Source organism: Labrus bergylta, chromosome 2 (genome assembly GCF_963930695.1).
Source record: "Labrus bergylta chromosome 2, fLabBer1.1, whole genome shotgun sequence".
Classification (NCBI taxonomy): Eukaryota; Metazoa; Chordata; class Actinopteri; order Labriformes; family Labridae; genus Labrus; species Labrus bergylta.
Window position 1 is genome coordinate 16405942 of NC_089196.1, and position 12662 is coordinate 16418603.

At 39.5% G+C, this 12662-nt stretch overlaps 1 protein-coding gene across 5 annotated transcripts in view; it reads right to left on the reverse strand.

The window, feature by feature from the left end:
* grin1b (glutamate receptor, ionotropic, N-methyl D-aspartate 1b) overlaps positions 1-12194 on the reverse strand; it is a 60231-nt gene extending 48037 nt beyond the window's left edge. For all 5 annotated transcript variants that reach the window (XM_065966308.1, XM_020649738.2, XM_065966310.1 and 2 more), the window contains exons 1-3: positions 11550-12194; positions 7353-7609; positions 4094-4228 (exon numbers count right to left, since the gene is read on the reverse strand). In XM_065966308.1, the coding sequence (XP_065822380.1) occupies positions 4094-4228; positions 7353-7609; position 11550 (393 nt within the window). In that variant the 5' untranslated portion in view covers positions 11551-12194. The remainder of the gene's footprint in view (positions 1-4093; positions 4229-7352; positions 7610-11549) is intronic.
* Between the last annotated feature and the right edge of the window lie 468 nt (positions 12195-12662).

Here is a 12662-nt window from a genome sequence, read left to right on the forward strand (position 1 = left end):
AAACAAAGATGCTCCTATACAACAGCAATGTAAAGTCTGTTCTTCTGTACGGTTCAGAGAGCTGGCGAGTTGTCAGAACAGACATGAAGAGAATGGAAGTGTTCCATAATAGCTGCCTCCGACGAATATGCCAGATCTTTTGGCCTAATAAGATCTCCAACAATGACCTTTACAAAAAAATGGGAAGCCAGAGCATCACCAAGGAGATTACGCACAGATGCCCGAGATGGCTAGGACATGTATTGAGGATGGAGCAGGACCGCATCACAAAAGTCGCCTTAAGATGGACACCACCAGGCAAAAGAAAACCTGGGAGGCCAAAAACCTGGCGCAGAACTGTGACACAAGAGCTGGAACAGATGAACCTATCATGGGGAGAGGCCCAACATGCTGCCAGGGACCGAATGCAATGGAGAGTGCTTATTGAAGCCTTATGTCCCACAGGGGACGAAGAGGAGTAAGTAAGTAAGTAATATTCCCCCTTAATTAAAAGAATTGGTTGATGTTAATAGGTTGGTGAGTCTCAAAGAATGTGTTCCTAAATTAAATTACCTCATCCTTTCTCTTCCATTGGAGATTGAATTTTTGTATGTGAGATAGTATCATCAAAACATTTATATGGAATGGTTAACAACCCCCCCAATACATCTCAGTAAATTGCAACGACCAACTGATCGAGGAGGGCTCCTCCTTGGTTCTGTGTTACCTTTGTAAAGTCTGTCTTTCAAACTTGCTAAAGAAGTTAAAGCACATCCAGTAATTATTCATCTTAAACTAGTGTGGATTAAAATAGACAGGTTGTTCAGTAAATCCCATGTTAATCCCATTTTCTTTAGAAGGACTGGTTGGAAAGGGCATTGTTTCACTGAGTGATCTCACAATGGTGTTTTGAAATCTTTCCAGGACCTACCGTCTTCGAATATTTTAACTGACACATGTGCGTATAGCATGCTGCTCTTATAGTGCAAACATATTATGGATGGTGTGGACCAATACAACCTATTATGAAAACTATGGGTTTTTGATTTTGTTAAAGAAAATTCACTATTCTTGATGATCTGGTTGGATTATAGGATGGAGATAGATGGTCAGTAGGCGATCTACATGTCTCTGGATGAGCTTGCAGTGTGTTAGTGCTTTTAAGACAACTTTCCTTCATTGATCTCATCCACATTGACTGACACTGCGACTGTTGAGAGTCAGATGTCATGGCTATAGAACATTTACGCTTTGAAGTCTTTCCAATAAGACTGAATGTTCATTACATAGGCTCATAAGCTAATAGGCATACTATCCCACTTGGCTACCTATCTTACTTTCTCAAAACTGAAAGTGATCACAGATATCAAACCGCCACTGGTTATTTTCTTTCAGGTACGATGGAACAAATAATGGTAACTCCCCCTTTGTAAATCTTCCTTCATTTATCATCCAGTTCAGTCAAAGTCTGATGAGGATGACAAAGAGTAATAATATTTTTAATGACCTGAAACACTCTGGACTTTTGAGAAAACAAGGATTAGTCATTGTTTGCTATTTTTCTCTTTTGGCCGCCCTAAGTTAACGTCAGCTGTTTCTTCTGTAAACAGATATGACGTTACGATTATTGATCCCAGAAAAAAAAAAAAAAAAAAAAAATCTTCTAATAAAAAAAAAAAACAATTAAGTGAATGGAGTTTTTTCCCACCCCTAACTCACAATCATGACACTTGCTTGTGAAGACAAATGAGTCAGTGTGAAACCCTCTGAGGGGTATTTGTCATGTGTGAATTCAGGCTGTATAAATAAAACTGACATGCCAAATTAAACCAGAACTATATGCATGATGAACAGATACCACTGGAGGGAAGACAGGGAAGGTCTTATTCTGCTTTGTTTCTAATTTGTGACCTGATCCTTTAACCTTTTAATTTATGAATTAGGCGACAATCTGAGTGAACAGCTGCTGTTGGTGAGAAAAATCCAACACTCTGGGCCCTATTACACTGGTGCAAATTGGTGTGCAGGGCAATGCAACTGTCATTGCTTGTTTACATCAGATGACATTTTCAGAGCCAATGTTGTGTAAGCAGCAAATGTACCTGCACACAACACCAATGCTCAGATGCATTGGTGGTGCATTGAGGGGCTGCCCAAAATTGGTAAAACCTGACATTGTGATACCCTTTTCTCCAATACTGTGGAATAAATAACAATACCAGATAGGTGCAGTATGAGTGCAAGTGTTCAATAAAACAATACGAATTATACTTTCAATTATCTGGAACATTTGGGTTATTGTTCATTTGTTTTTTTAAACAGTCCTTCTTTTGCCAAACACATGGGTATATACTTATATACAATTAGACTTGAGGGTCACAACTGGGTTAATGATATGTCAATAACCCAGTTTAAAACATATTAAAAAACATTTAATCTATGTGACTGTCCTGTTACACAAACGCTTAAAGCAATAGCTCTATCGACTCACACAACACTACACTGTATGTGCACTGCAGGTATAGACACTTAAAAGTTAACATTTGCCAGAGCCTCTGCTTCATTAGCAGCCCATAGACATAGTCACAGCATTAACCAGCAACGGGATGAAGTGTCGCAGATAAAAGTAATACAAACACTTTAAATAGACCTCACGTAATTTAATATCTGCTTACAGCCCTCCACCAACAGGACCTGTAACTGCAGCAGTGTAACATACTTGTTCACAGTCATATGACATGCAGAGATTTTCTTTTCCTTTTGCATCAAGCAACAGAAAAGTAGTCTTGTCATTTTGCATCCTGTGATTTTATTATTGCACAAGAACACAATCACATTTGTGATGCTTAAACCCTATGTCATGCAGATCTACTGCATTGCTATGTGACGGCAGATAGGAACCAAAAACTCCAGCCTAAGGCTGAACACCGAAATATCTGCTTCTCACGCTCGTGATACACATAAATGCACGCACAGACACACACTGTGCACACACAGGCAAACATTACAAAGAGGTAAATTTGCCTCAATCATAAGCACCATTAAATCTTGCCCTCAAGTATTACTATTGACTCTCCAATAGCCTTTTAGCAAGGGACAGAGAATATAACTATGTGATCCAGCAAAAAATACATCAATGCTTATTTCTATTTGTTTTGTATGTTAGGCAGTAGACACACAGACATGATAAATATTTTTCATCACTTCTCTGAATCCTGTGGAATAAACTGGAGAGGAACTGGAGCGCTGCTGGCTGGGAGTGCTGGATATTCTGGGACTGATAACACTGAATTATTTCATCAATATTGTAAAGCTTAGAGAGACCCTGAGTGGTTTCCAGTTCAGTCACACAGCTGAGAGTGTCTCTGAACTGGGACAAACTTGACTCAATATTGTACAACCTGCACTCAGCAGAGCCTAAAGACAACACAGGACTGTTACTCTGAACACACCTGCCAGGGTCAGGTTTCTACATTTTATTAAGTGAACTCTGTTCTGAACAAGAGATCTGCTGATGTTCTCTATCAGATTATATTGTTAAAGAAAACACAAGCTAATGTTTCATGTTTCAATATGTAAGTGCATCTCTTTACACCTTCTGCTTTGGTACTAGACAGAAACCCGTATTTCAGTTAAGTTTTTAAAGTATCAACCCGATCAAGGGAGTCTCATACCGAACTTCCACCAGATAAGTGTGCATTGCGTGTCCGCTCAGGTCCGTTTCGGCTGCGTGCACCCTCGAACGTCAACACACACCCGCTGCATTCTCCGTCCGCAGCACGGAGAACGCAGCCGTCAGCTGGAGTGCCAAGACAAAGGAATTCCCACGATAATTAAACAAACTAACTGGCGACAGTGCAAGATAATACGATGTATGTGGTATAAAACTTTATATAAACCTTATAAACACATAAACAAACACACAAACGGTCATTTTTCTGAACCACTCAAAGGGAGTGTTTATAAGACGCAGCAGACCCGGTGGAAGCACACACATTGAATAAAATGAAAACCTATCACCTCCGCTGCCGGACCAGAGCGGAGACGGACCGGACACACATCTGGTGGAAGTTGGCCGTCAGGAAGCTGCTGCAGGTGTGAAAATAAAAGTTACCTTGTCAGAGTAGATTGACATGCGTGTCGTCAGACCGACCACAGGGATCCGGTAAAAACCTGCAGTGTAGGACACAGGTGTTGGAGTCAGGTGGTCATTGGACTGAGGAGGGTGACTGACCAAGATCGCATAAACCTGCAGAAGAAAAGGTAATCGATTAATCAAAGTGTCCTGATCTGCTTAAATGTTATGTTTCACTGGGTAATATTGAAAAAGATAAACAAATCATGTGTGTGAGTAAAAAAACGATCCCTTTTATTCAAGAAAAAACATTTCTGACACGAGACGAACTCTACAAACATATCATGACCTGATAAGCAATACCTTAGACTTCTACAGCATTAAAATGCACCTTACACATTAAGGCAGCAGTAATATTAACCAAGAACAACAGCTCCATCAATGTTTGATGATTTAACTCAATGTGTGTGTGTGTGTGTGTGTGTGTGTGTGTGTGTGTGTGTGTGTGTGTGTGGAGACCGTGTAACTGTCTCTATAATCCGTCCATCTCTCCACTGGGAGGATGGACGGATTACATCTATGTTTCTGCAGCAAGAGAGGATGTTAATCTGTCGTCCATATCTCTCTCTCACAATCTCTCTCTCTCTCGGTCTCTGGCTCTCTCTCACTCTCTCTCTCTCTCTCTCTCTCTCTCTCTCTCTCTCTCTCTCTGTAACAAAGCCTTTGTCTGACACGCTGACGCCATGTTGGCCTAATTTCCTCTACAACGGAACATGTTACTGAAGGATGCTGCATATGATGTTCTGACTTTGTCTTTTGTGACTTTGTATGGATAAAGTCTCTAAGTGATTCAGAGACAGCTGCATTTGCAACTCAAATTTCTCAAATATGCTGTAATATCCTTCTATGGACTCAAAAGCACTGACATTGTAAATGACGTGGACGTAGACATCATCCATTGGTTAATAGCATACCATGATATACCATTGGCACTTTAACTGCAACTGTTTTGTTTTTTGAAACCAAAAGTGACCATATTTAGAGAAGGAAAGGAGCATTTTGTACTTCAAAGGATTTATAAAACACAATTTACTTAATGTTTTTCATCAGCAGAGGAGTGTAAACGAAGAGCTCTGTGGCTTTGGGCTGACACTAGAGAGGATTAAAGTGGTCAAATGTGGGACCGGTGTTGTGTTCCTGATCTGGCTTTTGGCAGCATGATTGGTCTGTGACAGCAGGAGCTGCAGTCTGCCTGCCTGTTGTTCTTCATGTATTCACTAACATATTAACGTTTTCATTATCACGTCTAATAAATATTATGATGAAAGGGTCTATAAAAGAACTTTGCACCAGATCCTCTTAACACTGCTAGAAGCTTTAACAAAGACATACAATTTAAAAGTAAAGATCCCACTATGTCAATGGAAACTATGCAAAAAATAAAACCTGTTGTACTCCAGTGTCGACAAATCTATAACAAATATATTTTAATTATCTCTTAATATCTCTTGAAAAACACAAATCCTAACTTTAAGTATGCTGAACAATTTTACTAAAAGCAGGCACATTTTGGAGTGAAAGCCTTTTTTATTTACATGTTCTGAAAACCTGCATCAGCCCAGCAGGTCACACACCAGAGCTTTGCACCGCAGACTTCAACTTTTCTGCCCTGAGACTCAACTTGAGTCTGTGGCCCATAACTCTTCTCAGTTCAGATTAAAGAAATGATCCTTTCATTATAAAATTAATTATTTATGAGAAGTTAAAAAGTAGTTTCTATCTGCTCAGGCTTGTCGCCTGTTTACTCTCTGCAGCCGTGAAAATCATTTATTTATGTTCTGTTTCCCAGAGTCTTGCACTGGACTGCATGACTCACAAACATGATGTGCAATGGGTTAAAAAATATTTTGATAAAGATTCATGATCAGGTAAAGGTAAATAAGCCAAGAGTTGAGGACAAAAATATATTTTTTCTCAATAGAAATCAGAATGCAAACGATTGTGGGGAAATTTTAAAATTAAAGTCAGCTAAATGTATCAAGTCTGATCAGGAGCCAGTTTTTTTTTTTTTTTTCTGGGGGTTTTTTCAAGCCTACAGAATATCATTTGACCTTTTAAATTCACATCTAGCAAAATAATCGGACGGCACTGATCCGTGCACAGTGTTGAGCAGCAGAATGCAGACCAGAGATCTGGAGGATTTTCTTTTACTGAAGAGCAACCTCAGGTTCAAGGTCAATTCAATGTCAGCAACATTGATTAAAGATTAAAGGTGGTTCATATTGAAGGATTTTTTGACACTACAGCAGTTATTTTAACAGGGTATTTCTAAAATAAAATCTTTAAATATACTCATTTTTATGGCCAGCATAAAACAAAGGTGTTTTGAGTTTATCATTAATAAGATCCAGAGCTCATGTTGGAATCTTTGCCTAGTATGAAATTCTTTCTTGCAGTAAATGCTTCATTAAATATCTGTACCACCCAAATGCTATGAAAGTAAGGCTCTGGTTATTATGGTTATGTTTAAGATCAGTTTTGTAAACAATTATCTCCCTCCACTCAGTCATCATCACCTAAAGCTGCCCATAACTTTTCACCATTTTTTACATTGCACATAAAGAGATCATTAAGGCATGTCAAACACAAATATTCAAAAGACTAAAGCCTTATATCGACTTTCAGTGTCAAAAAGAATGAAGGATATAACTACCATTCTTTTATTTTCAAGATCAATTCAAACTTTATTATGGAAATAAGGGCGGCTAGTTTTCAAGGGATTAATTTACCTTTACTGCATGCACATCGTGTTTTAAAGCTTGAATCTAAATGCAGTGTTTCCCCAAAGCTGTAAACCTAGGGGAAACACTGAAATGTGATGACTGTTCTGTGATGAAACACATCAATGCTGGTGTTAATATTCACAACTCTTATTAAATAACTAAAACTCTGACATTCATGACCAGGAAATGGATCAGTGTGCTACCTTCTGATTTTAGCCCAAACCCTGCATACCAACACTAATAGAAATGACTGGTCTGCAAAATTCTATCTGATGACATTTCTATAAATCCACTAATTAGCATCACTGTGCTACTCCTGAAACACACACCCAAAACATTATCTTTTTGCATGATTAAATATCTGAGTGTTAGAGAGAGAGAGAGAGGAGAGAGAAGTTTTTCAGTGACATCACCAAAACTAAAATTTTCCTTTTTAAACAAATCTAATTTGAACTCTAACATATAAAGAACACCTGAGGCTGAGTCAGGGGACAGGGAAAGGAGAGCGCCCTCACCTGGTTGGAGATGAGGTCCTCGCAGACGGACAGAGCCATCTGGATGGCGTTAGGTTTGTGTGTGACGGAGATGGCGTTCATCTTGAACTTGTCTTTCCCATACAGAGTGTTGGCCTGGCTCACTGCATCCTTGAACACCTGCTCGTAGCGTTTCTGACTCAGCACAGCACCGATGTTCACCAGCCGAGGCTCACAGCCACATCGAGCGACCGAACAGCACTGAAGGACGGTGAGGAGCAGCATGCCGCGGAGCTCCACTGAGGAGAAGGAGGGAATGGGGAGGCTGGTTAATACAGTCTTCAGATATGCTAACAGCTCTGTGGGGCTTCACTTTGTGGGGCATGCTGATGACAAGGTGGTATAAAGTTCATCGTCCTAAACTGGCATATTAGCATGCTAATATTAGTTATTACCAGTAAGCACAAAGTACAGATGTTGCTCATAGAAATGTCATAAGTACATTTGGTCTTATCCCAATTATTTTACCATTGAAATTGAAGCCTGATGAAGGCCCAAGATGAAAAGTCAGAGGATCATCAAAGCCACAATTAATCATCCTGAGAGGAACATTAATGTCTGAACCAAATGTCATCACAATCCATCAAACAGTTAATGAGATATTTCAGTCTGGCCTGATCAATAATGCTTTGCCAATGTCGAAATGTTGCTTGGGGCTGCAGATCAAACTGAGGCTGCATCTAAATCCCTCTTTCTAACCGAAGACTTGCTATTTAAGCTGTTTTTCACAGTTTCTTTAAATAGTCTTCCACGTGGAAACATGAGAAAATTGATCACTAAACTGTCACACCATTGTTGTACATATTTGGAGTCGAAATGACTTCAATGCATAAAACATGTATTTCTAGAGGGCATTGTCTGTGTCTGAACAAAGTACTCAAAGTAAAAGTTAAAATGTTTGTCCACTGACAGGCTGAGATTGTTTTTCTTAGAGTCTGACAAGACGACAGAAAGACCCCAGCAGGGATAGACCTTGTAGTAAACCAGTGGCATTAGATCAATCTCTTAAAAGCCACCAGATTGATGATCAACCACTTGCTCAGATCTGTTTTTCTGTTACGTGTTAAATACATATTGTGTTTGATGCAAGCCGCAAACTCTGGTCTTGAAAAATGAACCTGATGCAGAAGTGCAAAATCCTGCAGTTCATCAAATGTGTTAGCTTGAGGCTGGCTCCATGACTCCAGGAAGTGACAGACACAACACAGCCCAAAAAGCCTGTTTTTACAGCATTAATTAACATGTTTACAACCTGGTGCAAACAATAAAAAATAGGTCTGATTAGTTATTGTCATCACGGGAACACACTGGGGCCCATGGCAACGGTTCATCAAGAGGCTTAAAACTCGCCTCAACTCCAGCTCTCAGCCTGTCGTTAGGTTGAAAATTAAGAGATCATGGTGGACACAGACCAGCAAACCAAGTGTTCTGCAGGGTAAAAATACCTGTCAATGGAGTATGCTGGCTCTGAAGAGGGAATAACAACTGTGTTTGGTTTGAAAAAGGGCATCTATACTCTTCATAAAAGGGATTATCTCTGAAAGTATTATCTCATGTATGTTTTCAACTGACAACAAAATGTTTTCATTTGTTTACAGTGAACCAAAAGCTGCTTTCTGCTCCTGTAATCTCGCAGCTTTCATTGCTAAAGTGAGCCCTTTTCTGCTGTTGACTCACAACATTAAGTGGATAAGATGCTGATAAAACCTCGCTACTCCTTGAATCTCATTATCGTGCCCTCCATCTTGATCTTCTAAATAATCAGACAAACACACACTTCACTGGTCAAACACTTATTTCTGAGAGAGGTGTCTCAGAAGAAACAAGCAGCTTAGGAAAAAGATGAGCAATTAGACACGGCTCGGAGTCACAGTTAACAGATGAGTTTCAGAACGCAGTCAGTACTCTGGGAGGATTATTTGCGGGCGCTTTAACAACAATGAGGCTCAGACAAAAAAGGCTCTTAATGTGGTAAGCCTGTTTTATACACCGAACCAAGATTGGCAGGGAGTTCATTCTTCAATCTGTGTTCAGACCATTGACTGTGTATACATATGGATGACCCATCCCTGTCACCTTTCATTGTACAAAAGTGAAACCATAATATCTCAGCAACAGGTGCTGACATATATATAATATAATATATTGCGCTGGTGTTGCATTTGGAGCCAAGTCATATGCAGAAGAGACCTGGCTGGTAGAGCTATACATTTTAAATCATGCTGTCATGTCCAGCTCCGTGTCTTAGGTTATGTTTTAATTTCTACTTGTATTATTTCCTGTTTTGGGTCACTATAACCTCTCCTCTCGTTTCAGATCCTTCACTTCCTGCCCTCGTGTGTTTCCCACCTGTGTGATTGTCTGCCCCGCCCTGATTGTTCCCAGCTGCATCTCGTTGTCTTCCCCCTCACCTTAGTACTTAGTCTGTGGCTTCCCTTCCTTCTGTGCCAGTTCGTCTTTGACCTCTGTGTGAAGCGTACAAGCCTTTTGTTTCTCTTGGATTACTTTTTTGGATTCTGTCTGCTTGTAAGAAGTAAAGACTGTTTTTTTTTCCCTAACCAAAGACTGTGTTTTGAGTTGTGCTTTTGAGTTCAATTACCTGTGGTTTTGTTACACGTGCCCCTTGCACTTCAAGTCACTCTAGTCCAGAGCACATCTGATTCTTGTGTTGATTTGAATCAGACACTCACAGTTATGGAAAGTCTAATGACCCATGTTAGCCTTCGTTAGGTTTCCTTTTGTTGTTCTTCCTCTACTCTGCTGATCTGGTGAAGACCGCTACAGGAGCCTCAACGGAGCTGTCGATCATGATGTTATATCTGCTCTTTAATGAACAAATTACAAATAAAAACTAAAAAGTTCTAACAAAAAAAATTACCATTTGGAAACAAAAGAACAGATAACAACTATCGGCAGGCGGATTCAAACCCACAGCCGCTGTGTGGAGGACTATAGTCCCTTTACATAGGGCTGACATCCGACGCCCTGTATTTTTAGTTGCATTAGAATATTTATTGGCAAAGAAATCAGATATCTCACAAACACATGCTCCCAGTGAACTGTTTCTAGACTTACTAAGTTAAGCCAACCTGCTTGCATCTTCATATCTAGTAAACTGGTATGAAAGCGCAATCGATCAGAGAGAGTCAAGAGTCTTGTAAAGCCTCATAGCTGACAGCTATTTAGCTAGCTGTCTGGGTTTACACTATAGTCACTCACAATGACTCTTTCAGCTTAAATCTGATTTACTTACCGTTTCATTAACTCTCTCCACACAGTTTGTTAAAACTTATTTTTCTTCCATAAAAAATTAATGAAACAGGAAAGAGTACAAGCTCACTAACAACCATTAAGCAATAAGCCTAGATTAGATTAGCTCTGTGTATAAAAGCTTTTAAGTGTACCATCCTCCTGTTTACGAAGACAACATGCTGCTGTTGTGAAAAGGCTACTGTCTGACTTTTTGTTCTGCAGAGGACTTTTCCACCAAAATGTACTAAACTTGATATTTGGAATCAATGATGGATTCACTTCCCCGCCGTGTCATTGGATGAGAGGGAAAGCTCTGCTTAATTTAACATTTAAAAACTAATAATAATAACACCACCTGTGATTTTGAATGCCTGTGGGTGTGGCTCCACATACAAATAGGCCTAACTGATAGGTCTTAAAAATCTTAATCCTCTTATTATTCATTAATATAGGCCACTGAATGTATTCTCAGTATTTTAAGAAAGACAAGATTTCAATTTTGCTTCTGAAAGAAATGTAGACTATTCCTTTCTCACAATTTCAAAATAAAAATGATATGTTAAACTGTTTGACATTTCTTCTAAATTGGGTCAATTAGAGATTTGGGGAAGAATTAATATTCAATCAAAATTTAAAAAGCCTGCTAAGAACAGAGGAAGACTGAAAAGGTTGGAAGGAAATTCTTTGGAATTTAGGAAGATTTTGAATCGACCGAAAATGTACAATTTAATGAAGGAAAAGAAGAGACTGAAGCTGAAAATTGTAATTGGCATGAAGACTATTGCAGTCTTTTGAAAGACATAGTAGCCTAATGTTGAGAAAGGTGGGTGAAGATGACATTTTCTGAATTAAATCTGACACATTGCACCTCGATAAATCAGAGAAAAATGGACAAAATACAGATTAATGTCATAAAATGTGACTTACTTTTCGCAGATGGTTTTGGTTCTGTTTCCTTCTCGAGATTAAACCGATATTTTCTCCGACTCTCAGGTTAGAAATTCCGTTACAAAACTGCGTCGTTCAGTCGGTCTCCTGTTGATTTCACCGTCTGTGATTTATTCAAATCACGGAGATTCAGTAGCCTATTACCAGCACCAGCTTATTATCCTCCGGTTCGGTCCGGTTACTCGGGTCTTTCAGGTTAAAGGTGTTGGTCGTGATTGTTTTTTTAAAATTTATAATAAAGAATACAATTTTAAACTGATAGTCCGAGTCGTGGGGGGTTTTGTTCACTACCCCCCAGATTTTCGCCCTAACATTAAACCCTTATTGGTTTCTTATCGATGAAGTGTTGTTTTTCTTTCAGTTAACCGATAAACCCCGCTGACATTGTTGACAGCACCTCACGCCTCGTCCTGTTGATTCACCGTGTCCTCATCATGCGGCTCCATTCACATGTTAAAAAATCTGTCTCTTTTTCTTTTTCTTTTCTTTTCTGGTCCATTTATCGGTGTTTCTTCAAAATATTGATCCGGTGCTCTGTGTCATTGGGTTGATGCTCTCGGACTTCCAGATGACCTGAAGCTCGCGAGCCCGCGGTCCGTCCTTGAATCCTGACGCTCGCTCGCTCGCTCGCGCGCTCTAGAGACGGAGGATCGGAGGCGCGCGAGCAGCGAAGCGCGGGAACAAGCTGCTGTTTGTGAATTAATGAAGTGACACCTGCTCTAGCACGCACGGTCACACAAAACACCTTCACACTCTTAGTCATGGTGACATTTAGTCTTATCAACACGTTTATCAATCTTTCTCAATAAAGTTTATCTTTATATTTATATTTATATTTAATGCCTTTGTTCCTACTAAATTATCTGAATAGGTAAGCCTATTTAATGTAGGCCTAGGCAAATTCAATCCACATATTCTTGTCTTTCCACATTATTGTTGGCTATAGGCTTCTTCAGATAAGAATAGGCTAAACATAGAGATTCAGTCAATGAGAAATTTAAAAGCACTCTCCTTCACAACAATAATTCCTTAGTGATGTGTTTCAGCATCAAGCAAGTCCCCCACAAATGTTAATAATTAGAAGTGCTTACC